The sequence below is a fragment of the Amblyraja radiata genome, chromosome 5 (assembly GCF_010909765.2).
Source record: "Amblyraja radiata isolate CabotCenter1 chromosome 5, sAmbRad1.1.pri, whole genome shotgun sequence".
In the NCBI taxonomy this organism is placed as follows: Eukaryota; Metazoa; Chordata; class Chondrichthyes; order Rajiformes; family Rajidae; genus Amblyraja; species Amblyraja radiata.
The window spans coordinates 60,949,405-60,968,540 of record NC_045960.1 but is presented as its reverse complement, the minus strand read 5'-3'; the positions used below and the strand labels follow the sequence as shown (position 1 = coordinate 60,968,540).

The window sequence follows — 19,136 nt, the reverse complement described above, 5'->3', positions numbered from 1 at the left end:
TGATACACTGTTATACAGTGCGATACACTGTGATACACTGTTATACACTGGCATGGGGTATTGCAAGAAAACCCAAAGAGTTGTAGAATTATGTTTCTTCTCCAAGATGCATTGGTTTCCCACCAAAGCCATTCACATGAGTCAGTTTTTATTGGTTAGCAGCTCCCTGATTTTATATACTTTATCCTATGACGTTACTATATGGCGACTTTAAGAATGTAACCCAGTGATGTCCCTTGCTAAGGATCCAGCAAGTCTCATTTTCTAGAGCAGTTTAGCAACTTATTAGTTGAATTACATAAACCTCCAATGAACATGAGCTATTGGTACAGTGAAAGTCATGGGGAAAGAATTGAGAAGCATCAGCAAGCTTTGAAGCAGATGTGCTAAACCAGAATACCCAACCTCCATTGACTCTGTTCCATGTATATCAAATATCAACATACGTAAATGAAGGTAGCATAAAATGAAAAGCATTTTACTTAACTCATATAAAGATATCGAGTACATATTTCGATAGCTATCCTAAATCTATCGCAGAGAGTTTCAACCGCCCCGATGCAGGGTTTTCTATCGCACCGACACTGAGGCTTCGACCGCCGGCTGCGGGGGCTTTGATTGCCCCGACTGCAGATGGTTCGACTGCCCCGACTGCTGGAGAACAAAGAGGAACAAGATTGAACTTTATTGCCTTCCATCACAGTGAGGAATGTGGAATCCACTGTGATGGATGTTTATGTTAACTTTTATGTGGTTGTGTGTCTTGTTGCTTTTCACTTAGTATGACTGTATGGTAATTCAAATTTCACTGTACCTTAAAGGGCCTGTCCCACGAGCATGCGACCTGCATGCGGCAAGCGCGACCAAACCGGAAGCGGGGGCTGCGCGGAGGTCGAGTGATCCCCGTACAGGGCCGATCCCATCAGCATGCTCCTGCATTCGGCGAGCGCGACCAAACCGGAAGCGGGGGCCGCGCGGAGGTCGAGTGAGTGACGTGAAGTTCGAGGGAAGTCCGCGGGAAGTTCACGCCTGACATACGGCGTCAAGACGCTGCGTACGGCGTCGAGACGCTGCGCACGCCCGTCGAGGCGGTGCATACAGCGACGAGGCAGCTGCGGGCCGACAGACCGTTGCCGCGCGGAATTTTTGAACACGGTCAGTTTTTTGGAGCCCCGCGCGATGTCGGGACCAGCTCCGCACAACTCCATACGGCTCCGGCGATCGAAGTGTGAAAGGCCCCGCGAGTCCGTATGGCTCAAGCGACCACGTTAGGTCGTGCTTGCCGTATGGAATCGCATGCTCGTGGGACAGGTCCTTAACTGGTACATGTGACAATTAACTGACCTTGAAATCTTTGTGGAACACCATTTCAACAAGAGCTGGAGTGTTACTTCCGATATTGGGCACCACACTTTAAGGAAGATTTGAGGTTTAGAAGTTCTAGTTAAAGTTTAACAGAATGAATCCCGTGATGGCGGATTATAATTACGTGGATGGACAGGAAAACCTGGGGTCCTCCCAGGAGCTAGATAGATGAAATAGTGTTGGAGGTGTACAAAATTATGAAGGGCTCAGAGAGAGTAGAAGGAAGCTTTTATTCTTTGCTGAAGAATGGTGAAAACTTAACGAAATAGAGGGAAAATGGAAACCAAGTCTTTTATACAGAGCAGCTAGTTGTTGGAAATCCATTGCTTGATAGGGGTTCAGGATCAAAAATAGTTATAGTTTTAGTTATCTTTTAACAGGCCCTTCATCTGCACCAACCACAATCACCTGAACACTTGTTCTATCCTACACACTAGGGACAGTTTGTAGAAGCCAATTAAATTGCAAACCTGCATTTTTTTGGAATGTGGAAGGAAACTGGAGCACAGGGGGAAAACCCATGCAGTCACAAGGAGAATGTACAAACTTCATACAGACAGCACCCGTAGTCAGGTTCGAACACGGGTCTTTGGTGCTGTAAGGCAGCAACTCTACAACTGCGCCACTGTAGGTAACATCCAAAGTGAACAGGATAAGTACTCAAAGGGCAATTGCTAGATATGGGAAGAGGATAGGAAAATGGACTATTTGGATGACTTGAATGGCCTCCTCCTTATTGTATGATTCTGTGTTTGCTATGTTCATGCTTGAGTGGTGTTTTGTGTTTTCCACCTCCCACACTACCCCTACATTGCAACATGACAATGTTCCAAAAGGAGCAGTGGCAGTATTAGTCTTTTTGTTGCCAGGCAGCCACCATAAAATGTGTTATCAACCTCCGTGGTCCTGGATCTTTGCCTAATTACTTTGGGGAATCTGAAAATTTGGCGTTTTCTTAACCTGGATTAGCCCCAAATGATTCTCTCATTATTTTTCCTGTGGGTTTTTTCTCCACTGCCTGGATGACGCAGGCTCAACAAGCTTGATAGTCTTCTTCAGCTCTCCACAATATTGAATTGCATTATTGTGGTTCAGTGTTTGACAGAGCATCCAAGAAACTCAAATACAATACAATACAATTCAATTTATTGTCATTTGGACCCCTTGAGGTCCAAACGAAATGTCGTTTCTGCAGCCATACATTACAAACAAATAGACCCAAGACACAACATAATTTACATAAACATCCATCACATTGCTGTGATGGAAGGCCAAAAACACTTATCTCTCCACTGCACTCTCCCCCCCCGATGTCAGAGTCAAAGTCAAAGCCCCCGGCGGGCGATGGCGATTGTCCCGTGGCCATTATAGCCACGCCGGGTGATGCAAGGCCGCACACCGGGTCTTGATGTTAGAGCCCCCGGCGCGCGCTCGCAGTCCCGCAGCCATTCCAAGCCGCGCGGGGCGGTGCTGTAAGGCCCCGCTCAGGTGCTCTTCAACCCCGCAACTCGGGCGGGAGAAGTCGCCGTTGCGGAAGCCCTGAAAAGCGGTCTCCCTCCAGGGACCCGCGGGCTCCCGGTGCCGCCCGCCAAACCCGCAGTTGCAGCCTCCGAATCTCCGGGGGTCGGGCCGCAGCAGCGTCCACCACAGCTCCACCCGCTCTGGACTCGGCCAGCTCCGCGACGGTGAGGTGAGTAGTCGGCACCACAGCCCCCGGTCTTCCTGTTGGAGGCCGTTCCTCGTTGCAGCCCCAACGACAACGGAGACCCGACAAAGAAAAGGTCGGGTCTCCCGTGCAGGGAGAGATTTAAAAGTTACCCCCACCCCCCCCACCCCCCGCACACCACCCCCACCCCCCCACACACATACCCCAATAAAAATAACAAAAACTACATAAAAACATAAGACATAAAATAATAAAAACGCAGACGGACTGCAGAGGCCGCTGCTGACGAAAGTCGCGCCGCCCACCGGAACGTGGTGTTATATTCAGAATTAAAGTAGTTTGAAATATGCTGATAAATGTTTTATGACTTCATGGCCGGTGACGCTGACTCCTACAATTTCCATGAATTACTCAGTTTCACAAAAAGTGACAGATTTCGAATTGAACAGTTGTCAAACGGAGTCCGCGCCTTTAGCATTGGCACTAAAATGATACATTTACAAAAACTGTCGATTGTTGTAAATCTGAAATGCAGAACACCGAATCCACAAAATAATATGGAATATCAGTCAGCAGTGAAAAAGGAATCAAATTAAAGTTGAAAATGCTTGCTGTTTGTCAGAACTGCACACCTACATGTTGAGCCAATGCTTCGGAAAACTTAGAAAACAGAAGGGAAAGAGATGGAGAACACAGACCCTCATAATGTATCTGAATAAGCTGGTTAGAAACACTGAAACCCCCATGCCTGTGCACTGATTGGTGAATATAAAGAGCCCTCACTAGCCTCCTTCATTGTATGAAGAAGGTAATAATTTGTTTTCTAGCTCCAATAGACTTTGAGACTGTTTCATTTGCAACAATATGCTCAATTGGTCAGCGTGTTATAATCCATTAGCGGCGAGCCCTGCTTGTAATATTTGTCACTGGAGTTTTGCTTTTCCTTGTCTGCAGATGATCCGACAGTGCAGGAAATGAATAGGAACATGCCATTACAGACGGGAGAAATGATCATCATTGTGACCGTTCTGATTATGTGGGCAGGTACGTAACTCCTGAGAATCTTTGGTCACAGTAACTAATTCAGTTATTCATCTATGCATTATTGTGTTCAGTTTATTTAACAAATTGACGGGGCAAAGAGTGCTCAGATACCAGCATATCTCATGGCAGCCGTCCATTTTTAATCACTGCTGGGCAGGAGCTCAGAGCCTCCGAGCACAGGGTCTGCCTTTCCCTCTGGGTGGGTCCGACACAGCTTCCCCAGATTTCCCAGCCCGCTGACGGACCTAGCACCAGGTCACAGGTCCATTGGGACCAAGTGGGGAGAAGTGGCTGCTGAGAGAACGGAGAATCAGCTTTATAAAAGAATATATATCTGAAGAAGGGCTCCGATCCGAAACGTTGTCTGTCCATTCCCTCCACAGATGCTGCCTGATCTGCTGAGTTTCTCCAGCACTTTGTGTTTTACTCAAGATACCAGCATCTGGAGTCCCTTATGTCGATAAAATATATATCCTGTTGGCTTTAAGTGTGTGTGTGAATGTTTAATATTTAAATTATTTTATTAATTTTATATTTTAATATTATTTTTATTTCCTAATATTTCTTTGTTTTCATGGTGATTCAAAGAGTTATACAGCATAGACACAAGCCCTTCAGCCCAACTCGTTCATGCCAACTAAGACACCTCTCTATGCTAATCTCACTTGTCTATGTTTGGCCCATGTCCCTCTGAAGCTTTTATACCCATGTATCTGTCCAAATGTCATTTAAATATTGTCATTGTACCTTAATGTTTTTGGCAATTTGTAATGCAATTCACAAACATTCAATCTCCGTGAAGCTTTGACTGCTTTCAACATCATTCTGTTGCTGTTTGCCCCCACTCCTGCAGAGAGTCCCAGTGCCCGTAAAGCACTCTCTTATCTGCTACGTGCTGGCCTGCCAATGGCAGCCTCTGCACAGGACCATGCTGCCAGAAGCAGATTTCCCCCAGTGCAATGACTGCACAGATTTGGTGCATTAATTATTCGCTAAGTAAGCTACTTGCATAGTTGCTTCACTATGAAACTCTTTGGTGATTAATTTTAAGTAAGCTGTCGAAAGTGAAATCTTCTCATTAGAGAAGGATAATATTTACTCTCGGTCACGTTGCGTATGGTTGAAAAGTTCACTATTGCTGTTCAATAATTGGAAGAAAATGTTAATTTTTATTGAAGTTAAAGGGATAAGATATAAATCATGGATGCTCACCAAGTGTGTAAAATGTGCAGTACACACCAGGCTACTGCAAGTTTTATTGCCAAGGCCCTAGTGCTGCCGAGTTCTATCTTGCATGATGCCCTCGTGGCATGGAGGGGAGAAAGGATCTTCAGCACCATCAAAGTGGGTCAAAAATCCAGTTTTGGAAGGCTTGTGCTTTGATTGATGGATTATGGATTGGGTCAGTACATGGGAAGGGGAGATAGATCATAATCAGCAGTTTAGTTTAGTTTAGTTTAGAAATAGAGTTCGGAAACAGGCCCGTCATCCCACTGGGTCCGCGTCGACCAGCGTTCAAGTTCAAGTTCACCTCCAAATAGCTGTGACGCTGTTAGTCAGAACATAAATCTGCAAATAGTTGACGCATGTAAAAAGGGAACTGCTGTAATCATGGGGGACTTCAATTTTCATATTAATTGGGCAAACCAAACTGGGCAGGGTAGACTAGAGGAAGAGTTTATAGAATGTATTAGAGACGGGTTCCTAGAACAGTATGTCACAGAACCGACAAGGGGGGAGGCAATCTTGGATCTGGTCCTGTGTAATGAAGCAGGATTAATTAAAAATGTCATAGTTAGGGACTCGTTGGGAACAAGTGACCACAATATGGTCGAATTCCATATTCAAATAGAAGGGGAGCAGGTTGAAACTCAGGCTAGGGTGCTTAGTCTAAATAAGGGGGATTATGAAGGTATGAGGACTGAGCTGATCAAAGTTGACTGGGATAGCAGACTCAAGAATAAGACGGTACATGAGCAGTGGTGTACGTTTAAGGGTATACTGTATAACCTTCAAGAAAAATTTATTCCTATGAAGAAAAAAAGGGGTAAGGGTAAGAACAGTCAGCCATGGCTCAGTAAAACTATAAAGGATAGTATTCGGCTGAAGGCAAGGGCATATAAGGTAGCCAGAGATAGTGGGAGGGTAGAGGATTGGGAAGCATTTAAAGGTCAGCAAAAAATAACTAAGAGATTAATTAAGACGGGGAAAATAGACTATGAAAGGAATTTAGCGAACAACATAAAAACTAATAGTAAGAGTTTTTATAGTTATATAAAAAGAAAAAGGGTGGCTAAGGTGAACGTTGGTCCATTGGAGGGTGAGACTGGAGAGTTGTTGGTGGGGAACATGGAAATGGCAAAGGCATTAAACGAGTATTTTGTATCAGTCTTCACCATAGAAGACACAAAAAATATTCCAACGCTGGATAAACGGGGGGCGGTAGGAATGGAGGAGCTAAATACTATTAAGATCACCAAGGAGGTGGTATTAGGGAAATTAATGAGACTGAAGGAGGATAAATCCCCTGGGCCTGATGGATTACATCCAAGGGTCTTGAGGGAGATAGCGGTGGGGATTGTGGATGCATTGGTGATAATTTTCCAAAACTCCCTGGAGGCAGGAACGGTCCCAGTGGATTGGAAAATGGCCAATGTAACACCTATATTTAAAAAAGGAAGTAAACAGAAGGCGGGTAACTATAGAGCCGGTTAGTCTAACATCGGTGGTGGGTAAAATGTTAGAGACAATTATTAAAGAAACACTAACGGGGCACTTGGATAAACATGACTTCATCGGACAGAACCAGCATGGTTTTGTGAAGGGGAAGTCCTGTTTAACGAATCTGCTCGAATTCTTTGAGGAAGTAACAACCCGGGTGGATAAAGGGGAACCGGTGGATGTGGTATACTTGGACTTCCAAAAGGCTTTTGACAAGGTGCCACATAAGAGACTATTGCTAAAAATAAAAAATTATGGGATTGGGGGTAATATATTAGCATGGGTAGAGGATTGGCTAACAAATAGGAAGCAGAGAGTGGGGATAAATGGTTCATACTCGGGATGGCAACCGGTAACTAGCGGGGTTCCGCAAGGGTCGGTGCTGGGACCCCAGTTGTTCACAATTTATATAAATGATTTGGAGGAGGGAACCAAGTGTAATATATCAAAATTTGCGGACGATACAAAAATGGGAGGAAAAGTAGGGGATGAGGAGGATAGGAAGAGTCTGCAAAAGGATATAGATAAGCTAGGTGAGTGGGCAACAACTTGGCAGATGAAATTTAATACTAATAAATGTGAAGTCATTCACTTTGGGAAAAAAAATGATAGGGCAAGTTATTTTCTAAATGAGGAGGAGCTGCGTTGTAATGCAACGCAAAGGGATCTAGGGGTATTAGTACATGAATCACTAAAAGTTAGTATGCAGGTGCAGCAAGCAATCAGGAAGGCCAATGGAGTTTTGGCCTTTATTGCTAGGGGGATTGAGTATAAAAACACGGAGGTCTTGCTGCAGCTGTACACAGTATTAGTGAGACCACATTTGGAATACTGTGTACAGTTCTGGGGTCCATACTTAAGAAAGGATGTACTAGCCCTGGAGGCAGTGCAGCGAAGGTTTACAAGATTAATTCCTGCAATGAGGGGATTGACATATGAGGAAAGGTTAAGTAGGCTGGAACTCTACTCTTTGGAGTTTAGAAGAATGAGAGGCGATCTCATTGAAACATATAAGATCGTGAGGGGCCTTGATCGGGTGGATGCACCGAGGATGTTCCCAATGATCGGGGAAACTAGAACTAGGGGACATAGTTGCAGAATAAGGGGGGGCTCTTTTAAAACTGAGATGAGGAAGAACTTCTTCACCCAGAGGGTGGTTAATTTATGGAATTCACTGCCCCAGGGAGCAGTGGAAGCAGAAACTTTAAATATATTTAAGACTAAAATAGATGGTTTTTTAGCTGCCAAGGGGATAAGGGGCTACGGGGAGAGGGCAGGGATATGGACCTAGGTATGGTTAGTATAGTAAGACCTGAGTGATCTCCTGGACAAGTGTCGATCGCCTGGATTGGGGTCGGAGAGGAATTTCCCGGATTTTTTTCCCGAATTGGACCTGGGTTTTTATCCGTTTTTTTGCCTCCCCCAGGAGATCACGAGGTTCTTGGGGTGGAGAGGGGTGATAGCGGTATAAAGGGGAGGGTAGTGTCTTGTGTTCTGTGTCTTGTGTCTACTGTTTGTGGGTAAGTGTGTCTGTTTAGTGTTCAGCCATGAGCGAATGGCGGTGTGGGCTCGACGGACCTGGTGGTCTACTCTCGCACCTACTTTCTATGTTTCTATGTTTCTAAGTGAGTTTATTGTCATGTTTGATGTTTGTGTTGAACTCTGTATTATGTTGTGTCCATTTTTATTCATTTTTTTTAAACCTTTTTCTATGGTTTGCAATGGAACTTATTATTTAAATTATGTGAAGCACTTTGGGGTCAATGCAAATTGACTTAAAATGTGCTATATAAATAAAGTTTACTATGTGTCCCTGATAGGACAATGAAATTCTTGCTTTGCTTCAGCACAACAGAACATAGTAGGCATCGACTACAAAACACATGAATAAATAAACTGAGTTCACCGCATATTAACACTGCCGTACACACTCTCGGGACAATTTTTACATTTACCTAGCCAATTAACCAACAAACCTGTACGTCTTTGGAGTGTGGGAGGAAACCGAATGATGGTGTTGCGGTAACATTTGGAATTGGAGGTCTTGTTTGACTACTGTAATGGTGGGACGGGGGTTAGGGGAGTTGTTGGTGTGGGCAGGTGATTGAATGAGAACAACAGAAGAGGGTTTTAACCTGCATCAGCCAGTTCCCATTGTTGGACTCCATAAGCCAAAAACTATCATGAGAACAGTCTCCCATTCACAGTAAGAAAACTGCTTCTGAACATGGAGCTATGAACAATTGCAGCCCTTGTACCTGCTATTACATGGCATGGCTCATCACAGCCAATATCCCGCCTGCTCCATGAGAGGACGTGTTGTGCTTACAGAGATCAAATCTCTCCGTCCATTATGTGACCAAGCACCCAAATACAAATTTATTAACTAGAGCAGCGTTTCTCAACCATTTTACCCATGCGGAACCCTTGAAATAATTTTCATCTCAGGGAACCCCTACATAAAAATTATTATGTATCTTTATTAATCTCTTTCTTTCTCTTTCATAAACGTAAAGTTCATAAGGCAAACATAATATATTTTTCTGATAACTGGTTTAAGCAAAAAATAACTTACCGATAAATCCCCAGGGCCAGATAGGCTGCATCCCAGAGTACTTAAGGAAGTAGCTCCAGAAATAGTGGATGCATTAGTAATAATCTTTCAAAACTCTTTAGATTCTGGAGTAGTTCCTGAGGATTGGCGGGTAGCAAACGTAACCCCACTTTATAAGAAGGGAGGGAGAGAGAAAACGAGGAATTACAGACCAGTTAGTCTAACATCGGTAGTGGGGTAACTGCTAGAGTCAGTTATTAAAGATGGGATAGCAGCACATTTGGAATGTGGTGAAATTATTGGACAAAGTCAGCATGGATTTACAAAAGGTAAATCATGTCTGACGAATCTTATAGAATTTTTCGAGGATGTAACTAGTAGCGTGGATAGGGGAGAACCAGTGGATGTGGTATATCTGGACTTCCAGAAGGCTTTCGACAAGGTCCCACATAAGAGATTAGTTTACAAACTTAAAGCACACGGCATTGGGGGTTCAGTATTGATGTGGATAGAGAACTGGCTGGCAAACAGGAAGCAAAGAGTAGGAGTAAACGGGTCCTTTTCACAATGGCAGGCAGTGACTAGTGGGGTACCGCAAGGCTCAGTGCTGGGACCCCAGCTATTTACAATATATATTAATGACCTGGATGAGGGAATTGAAGGCAATATCTCCAAGTTTGCGGATGACACTAAGCTGGGGGGCAGTGTTAGCTGTGAGGAGGATGCTAGGAGACTGCAAAGTGACTTGGATAGGCTGGGTGAGTGGGCAAATGTTTGGCAGATGCAGTATAATGTGGATAAATGTGAGGTTATCCATTTTGTTGGCAAAAACAGGAAAGCAGACTGTTATCTAAATGGTGGCCGACTAGGAAAAGGGGAGATGCAGCGAGACCTGGGTGTCATGGTACACCAGTCATTGAAAGTGGGCATGCAGGTGCAGCAGGCAGTGAAGAAAGCGAATGGTATGTTAGCTTTCATAGCAAAAGGATTTGAGTATAGGAGCAGGGAGGTTCTACTGCAGTTGTACAGGGTCTTGGTGAGACCACACCTGGAGTATTGCGTACAGTTTTGGTCTCCAAATCTGAGGAAGGACATTATTGCCATAGAGGGAGTGCAGAGAAGGTTCACCAGACTGATACCTGGGATGTCAGGACTGTCTTATGAAGAAAGGCTGGATAGACTTGGTTTATACTCTCTAGAATTTAGGAGATTGAGAGGGGATCTTATAGAAACTTACAAAATTCTTAAGGGGTTGGACAGGCTAGATGCAGGAAGATTGCTCCCGATGTTGGGGAAGTCCAGGACAAGGGGTCACAGCTTAAGGATAAGGGGGAAATCCTTTAAAACCGAGATGAGAAGAACATTTTTCACACAGAGAGTGGTGAATCTCTGGAACTCTCTGCCACAGAGGGTAGTTGAGGCCAGTTCATTGGCTATATTTAAGAGGGAGTTAGATGTGGCCCTTGTGGCTAAGGGGATCAGAGGGTATGGAGAGAAGGCAGGTACGGGATACTAAGTTGGATGATCAGCCATGATCATATTGAATGGCGGTGCAGGCTCGAAGGGCCGAATGGCCTACTCCTGCACCTAATTTCTATGTTTCTATGTTTCTATGTTTATCTCAGGTTTATTGACAATGCAAAAAAAAAAAAACTGAAATCAAACTGCTTATTCAAAACTGAAGCAAATAAAGGCAAACAGAAGAACTAACCTAGAGGCTAGAGATAGAAAGAGAGAGAAAACAACACATAAACTTTTCATAAACTAACAAAAACACATAAATTAACTTTTGATAAACTAACAAAAATAAACATAAATATACTTACATTTTTAAAATTCATATAAAATCCCTAAATGATGGGTAAAAATGACTAAATAACGTAGTGAATGAGGGACTGGACCTGCATGCCAGGAAGCACAGGCAGGACTGATGGAGACCTTGCATGCACCTGTACTCGAGTGAGTCACTTGATGATATACGAGTCCGTCATGTACACCACCGGTTCACTGACCAGTAAAGGCCGTTTCACACTGGTGCCGTATAGACGTCGCTAAATATGACATTGTTAAATATGCTAAATAGACGCGGCTAAATATGCTGTACGTGTATAATAAAATTACGAATATGGAATTAAACACAAAATGACTCAAAAATCCATTTACATATGATTACCCTATTTATCACTATTTCTCTCGGAACCCCTAGCGACCTCTCGCGGAACCCCAGCATTCCGGGGAACCCCGGTTGAGAAACGCTACACTAGACATTGGCAAACTAGGTATTTATTGTCTGTTCTTGCGTATCTTTGAACCTGGTGATTTGTCTGACACATTTTAAGGTGGAAAGGATACCGAGAAGATTTATAAGGATGTTGCCAAGTCTCAAAACCCTGAGCTATAAGGAGAAGTAGAGCTCTTAGGGCCAATGGAATCAAGGGATATGGGGAGAAAGCAGGAACAGGGTACTGATTCTGGATGATCAGCCATGATCATATTGAATGGCGGTACTGGCTCAAAGGGTTGAATGGCCTAATCCTGCACCTATGTTCTATGTTTCTATGTTGTGCAGGTTAAGACTTTAATGCTTGGAGCACAGGAGGATGAGGGGTGATCTTATGGAGGTGTATATGATCATGAGAGGAATAAATAGGGTAAATGCATAGAGACTTTTACGCAGAGTAGGGGAATCAAGAACCATAGGTTTAAGTTTAGGGGAGAAGGATTTAATGGAAACCTGAGGGAAACTTTTCTTATTACACAAAAGGCGGTGGGTATATGGGACAAACTGCCAGAGGAGATATTTGAGGCATGTACCATCCACAACATTTAAAAAACATTTGGACAAGTACATAGGATAGGGTTAGAAGGATATGGACCAAACACAGGCAGGTGGGACTATTGTAGATGGGGCATGTTGTTCGGCCTGGGCAAGTTGGGTCGAAGGGTCTGTTTCCACGGTGTATGACTCTCTGACTTTGTGACTATAACTCATTTGGATAACAGGTAAAAGTTATTTACAGACCTGAGTTGTAACACCAGCAAATTCCCTTCCATTAATGATATTAGTAATGCAGATTTATTTTTATGAACTTTGTGCTTTCCATGATTCTTGGAGTCAAGTATCTGACTTCATTAGGAGGTAAATAATCTCCTAATTGCATTTTATCATCTCAGAGGAACATCTCAATATCCCTAATGGATTAGTTGAAGCATGGATGTAAATCGATGTTGCATCCAACTGAAATAAGCAGATGGTTTGAGCTCACATGCAAATTGGGGGATTTTCTGGTAGTACTCTGCAGATAATATACTTGCATACATTCTAGCAATTTATACCAGTTAGTGACTAGTCTAACCAGTGGTTCTTGAAATATTTATTGGGGACTATACCAAAATGGCAGCAAATACTTCTTGCAGCCCTAAAACAAAACTGAAGTCCTTTCTGTGTGGTTCTGTCCAAAGATCATAGAGCGGGGTAAGATACTCCACTCCGACGTAAACCAACGCAATTAGGTGTAGTACGTAACGGAACGTCACGGCCGCCATTTGTCAATGCATAACGCAATTTCCGTTATGCCTCCCGCTGTGTATGCCTCATCTTTGGTGTAATCAGTGTTGTAGGGAACAGTGTTTGATATAGCGCATCTATTACCTCACGTATTTTAGTTAATTTTATTGTAAACTAGACCAAGTGCAGACCCGTTGGGTCTGTTTCCCCAACGGCGTTTGTGGGGGGGGGGGGGGGGGGGCTGTGGCTTCACACTCACATTAACCACCCCCCAAACACACAGGTGGGTGGAGGGGGGGGGGGGGGGGAAGAGGGGAGGGGGGGGAGAGGAGGAGGAGGAGGAAACGGGACAGATTTGGGAGGGAGAGCAGAGCGAGGTAGGGGGTGAGAGAGGGCGATGGGGAGAGAGATGTGGGGGAGGGGGGATGGGGAGGGAGGGGAGGAGGGAGGGAGGGGGAGAGGGGTGGGGGGAGAGAGGGGAAAGAGTGGGGAAGGAGAGTGGAGGGGGAAGGGGGGAGAGGTGGAAGAGTGGGGAGGGAGGAGGAGAGGGGTAGGGGGAGTGATGGAAAAGGGACAGAGGGGTAGGAGGAAGAGGGCGGGTGGAGAGGGAAGGGCGTGGGGTAGAGAGGGAAGGGGGGTGGGGGAGAGAAGGATGGGTGGGAGAGGTGAGGAGAGGGAAACATAGAAATTAAGTGCAGGAGTAGGCCATTCGGCCCTTCGAGCCTGCACCACCATTCACTATGATCATGGCTGATCATCCAACTCAGTATCCTGTACCTGCCTTCTTTCCAACCCCCCTAATCCCTTTAGCCACAGGGGCCACGTCTAACTCACTCTTAAATATAGCCAATGAACTGGCCACAACTACCTTCTGTGCCAGTGAATTCCAGAGATTCACCACTCTCGGTGTGAAAAATGTTTTTCTCATCTCGGTCCTAAAAGATTTCCCCCTTATCCTTAAACTGTGACCCCTTGCTCTGGACTTCCCCAACATCGGGAACAATCTTCCTGCATCTAGCCTGTCCAGGAGTTTCTATAAGATCCCCCCTCAATCTTCTAAAATCTAGGGAGTACAAGCCGAGTCTACCCAGTCTTTCTTCATATGAAAGTCCTGACATCCCAGGAATCAGTCTGGTGAACCTTCTCTGTACTCCCTCTATGGCAACAATGCCTTTGAGCATTGGGCATTGTGACATCACACGATGGAACGTTCACAAGGTGCTGGTGCTCCTGCAAAGGCATATGTAAATGAATCCATTCCGATTGGACATCTGTGAGCATCGGGCATTGTGACATCACACGATGGAACGTTCAGCAGGGGCTGGGGCTGGGGCTGCTTCTATGGGTGAGAAGCCATAGGAGAAGGAAACCAGGGGAGAAGGATTTGATTAAAAATGTGTACTTAAACACGACGAAATGTAATGAGGGGCGGATACTTAGAAAGAAAAGTTAAATCTCTACCGAAATGGAAAAGATGTCGGCGATTCTGCGTCTGGTTTCGGCGTAGCAAGAAATCAAAGGAAGAAAGGCAGCCGGCAGCCGGACGGACGGACGCCGGCAGGCACACAGTATTATATATTAGATGGAATAGATAGAAGATAGATAGATGTTTCCCCCCTGTTCCCCCATTTTCCTCCCATCTTTCCTCCCAAGCCCCCTCCTTTGCATAGTTTCCCTTGCATTGTATTGTGCTGTTTCCCTTCCATTGCTTTAACACACACTGTGCACAAAATTAAATTTAACATATATATATTTATATGAATGTGTGTTTGTGTGTGCCTGTGTGTGAGAGGCAAGTTGGAGAGAAATAAATTTCCTTCTCATGGATCAGAAGCAACTTTGATTTAAAGCATCACTGTTACTCTCTATCTTATTTGTCAGATGATGTACATAAACCATAAAGGCAATTATATATATAATTATATACATATAAATATATGCAGAGATATAAATAAATATATATATATACACAATATATATATATACACACAAAAATATGACATATTGGGTCAAATTTCAAATTCCTTGACAAGCACTTTATTGGGTTCATGACTGACATAGTATCAACAACAAATGTAGAAAAGATAGCACATTGATGACAAGTTTCCAAAAATGGCATCAGAATACACAAAATCATTTTGTGTAACGGTTGTTGCAGTAAGTGCACGTATTTCTTATTCCTTTCTATGTTGATGAATACCACATGGAACAATAAAATTGCAAACACCATTTCCACTTCATTCACCTGATCAGAATACTAGTAGAATACTGCATCCATCTGAGTGGACACCCCATGTGATCCAAACAGTACATTACCTTGTGGATCTGAGTGCATTGATGGCCGATGAGAGTGTGGTGCCAAATTGAAGATTGGCTCAGTTTTAGTTTTGATGACCAATTCATGTAAAAAAATGTGATATCGATCTATATATACACACACACAAACACATTTATATTTCTCTAGTTTCTTCCTTGTGATTTCCTCTAATTTGTTTAGCAACCTTTTTCTTTCAACCTCTCCCTCTCTCTGTGTATATATATATATATAAAATACTATATATATAATATATATATATACACATACACATATATACATATACACACATATATATATATGAAATGCTAATATTGTGAATAAAATATCCATGAACACAATGTCAAAATATTTTTCCATTCTTTCATTCTATATTAGCGTAACACAATGTACTGCATACATACCTACATATTTAAATTCAGTCGATAAGTTGGTCAAATAACATGGGGACCTTCTTGCTTTTTTTTGAGACATGGATTTTTTAAATGTGAATGTCTCATAACGACACATTTGTGGGTCAGCAGTATATTGTACCAACCTCCACAATTTCAAATAACTCTAAATTGAACTTCATAGCCAAGGAAAACACTTTTTATTTCCGTCATTTATGGTAATATTTACATAATTTACATCATTTTGTGCACAACATATACAGGGGTTGCGGTGTTTTGAAAGTGATGTAAAATTCAACATATTTCAGACAATGATAGCCCTACCCCTTGCTTACCCCATAGGATAAAATTTCCAACATATACAATAATAAATAAATCGTCATTTGCACAATTTAGTGTGGGTAATGGGAGGTTCTCATTCTTCCTCTTGAGTAACCTGCGTTGGGAAAACAGACGTTTTGGCGTGGTCAGGTTGTCAAATAGCGTTGGAACTGCGTACACCGGAGTTCGGTGTAGGAGATCTTGTCGACGAGTATTCTGGACCCGCTGTCGACATTTGAAATTGCAGAAAATCGCATATAGGATTAACTAAGAAGAAAAAAAAAGATTATAACTACATATCTGTAGAATGGATGATATATCACTTAAGTGCAATTGTTTTCAGTTGTGGGGAGAGACCTGTATATTGAAGATGCATTTTGCCTCTAATATGTCAATTTACCTTCAATGTAGAAGAGCTTTCTATCCTCTTTTAGACCTAAGACACGAGCAGGGCATCAACTCTCAGGCAGAGAGAGGGGAGGAAGAGAGAGAGAGGCAGATGGGGGGGGGGGGGGGGGGGGGGGGGGGGGGGAAGAGAGAGAGAGAGAGAGAGAGAGAGAGAGAGAGAGAGAGAGAGAGAGAGAGAGAGAGAGAGAGAGAGAGAGAGAGGGAATGATGGCACGTTATAACCCGTAGCCGTCACATTGTGACCGCCACCGAACCACGCACCGCACCATTGCACCCTTCTTCACAGCCGCCCTGTGATGTCTCTGCTCTGACAATTCAAGGGATCTAACCAGTAACAACACTAAGAGCCGCCCCGGGTCGCTGCAATCCCCGACTCGATTCTGAGCTTAAAATCTCGTGATGGGCCTGATGTGTCCTATGGACCATATTTTAGAGACTCCTGTCTTACAAGAACAAAAACAAAAATGTACAGAAGAACAAAAATTGATGACTTTATTATTGTGGTAAGTGTAGATCTATTTTTTTTAAATCTAGTAACTTTCTAATGTACCGACAAACCTAGTTTCCCAATGAGTCTTGATAGGGGAACAGAAAATAACATCTTCAGGACAGAATAATATCGACAGAAAACAATAATATTTCCTCACCTTTCTTTGTTGTTGGGGAACCTAAAGAAAGACAGGTAGGGTCGTCCACATCGGCGATTAGAGCAATTTATACCGAACAGTGAGCTTAGATGTGGACGCCATGACAGTGTGGGGGCAACCCTGTAAAATGGAGTCGACAATCACACATGTCATACTACGCTTTTTTCGCTGAGTGGCGCATCGTGCTCCGCTCTATAATCTTTGGTTCAGACCCTCTCCTGTGTTGAGCCCCTTCACCAATTTGACCTTGCTTGCCCATTGTGTCATCAAGCACCCAACACACACACCAGTGTTATGATGAGCTGCCTGCCAGTATCCACTGAATACTCAGCATTAGGCCAATGAGATCTGAAGCTGTATAATGGCTACAGTTTTCCAACCATAAAATCCTTCAATTTTTAGTTTAGTTTAATTTAGAGATACAGCGAGGAAAACAGGTCCTTCAGCCCGCCAAGTCCACACCGAGCAGCGATCTCCGCACATTAACACTATCCTACACACACTAGGGACAATTTACATTTTTATACCAAGCAAATTAACCTACAAACCTGTAAGTCTTTGGAGTGTGGGAGGAAACCAAAGACCTTGGAGAAAACACAGCACACATGGTCAGGGCCGAACCCAGGTCTCTGGCGCTGTAAGCGCTGTAAGGCGACAACTCTATCGCTGCACCACCATGCCGCTGTGACAATGACTTGTCTTGGGCTGAAGTAAGAAATCACTTGTCCACTTCAGTTGACGGAATATGGTTTCTTTAGCTCTTTGAAAATGTAATGTTAATTATGCTATACATTGGATTGAATTGGGAGTATGGGAGGGTGTGGATAGCACACTGGCTAGGAGGAAGCCCAGCAAGGTCCAATGCTAACAGCAGACTGTATAACCAACTATTTGCTGCACTCACCCATTTGAGGGCAGTCGGCCTTGCTGCAGCCTGAGAGCACAATCTGGAGGCAGGTGCTGACAGCAGGCAGGGGACCTGTGAGGAAGGTCTACAGCATGTTGTTAAGGCTGAAGACCCTGGCAGATTGAGGGTATGTGTGTGAGAGGGAATCAAAATAATCTGAGTGATAACAGGAGCTTTTCACTGCTCCTCCTGTCTCACCACAAGAGAAAGGATCCAGTTTCCACCATTATCTTGCTCCATTGATCTCTCCATCTCAGATCCACTGCCAGATCTCCCCTCAGTGTTGAAGCATGTATCAAAAATACAGAAAATGAATTAAACCCTCACCTGGCTTTTGCTGCAGATTTTGCGAAAGGCCGATTTATGTTGAATTCAACAGGGGGAGTTAAAAACGAAGCAGAGGGATTCTTATCTCCAAATGAGGTGTATGCTATTTGGAGAATCATAGTCCAAAACAATTTTCGGATGTGCTGAGAATTATTGAGTTTGAGTTGAATTGTTAGCAGGATTGAGTGGATAAGCCATTTCCCTGTTTGAAGATTGTGCACATCCAGACTTACTCAGAAAACGAAATCACTTCACATTTGGCTGTCTGAGATAAGAAAACACTAGAATCTTCCATAAAGAAAGTGTTTTTATGAACTGAGGTTTCTGAGGTTTTCATTGATGCAGACAAATAAAAACAAATGCTCAGTGTGAAGAATTCTATTTCTGACATCACTATACAAATGTCATAGTATCTATTGAGACATATTGACACATGCAGTGTTTGCTAACATTCTTCAAAGCACTGGATGGTACATCTTGCATTGTAAGTTGCTCAAGCCCCAGATGAAGCATTCTCATGTGGGCCTCGTTATTGATTAGCTGCTGTTCAGGCTCATGTTGTTCGTACTGGACAGATCCAGATTAGATTATTGTCACATACTGTATATACCACGGTACAATGAAAGTCCATGTGAACATGAAGCTCACAGAGTAAACAGTAAACATACATTAATGGTAAAAAGAACAATGAATACAACGTTGAGTGTGAAACAGCAGAATGGTGTGAAATTGTAGTGCCTGCCAAAGTATCCCCCAAGGGCACCCTGAGGGAGTTCCGGGACCGCTGGGCACCGAGGGGGGTTGAATGCATCCTTGACAAGGATTGCAATATAATTGTTTAGCAGTTGCTTAGCATATTTGTTCGTCTTGTATTATGGTGGTGTTTTGTTTTATTGTAGTGTCAATACTATTTTAATATTTGAATAAATATTTTTGCTTTAAAAAAAAAAAAAAAAAAAAAA

General features: G+C 43.4%; 1 protein-coding gene across 2 annotated transcripts in view; it reads left to right on the top strand.

Moving 5' to 3' along the window:
• Positions 1-19,136, top strand: part of LOC116973364 (fibronectin type III domain-containing protein 4-like) — a 219,743-nt gene that overhangs the window by 176,383 nt on the left and 24,224 nt on the right. For both annotated transcript variants that reach the window (XM_033021353.1, XM_033021352.1), the window contains exon 4: positions 3,986-4,075. In XM_033021353.1, the coding sequence (XP_032877244.1) occupies positions 3,986-4,075 (90 nt within the window). The remainder of the gene's footprint in view (positions 1-3,985; positions 4,076-19,136) is intronic.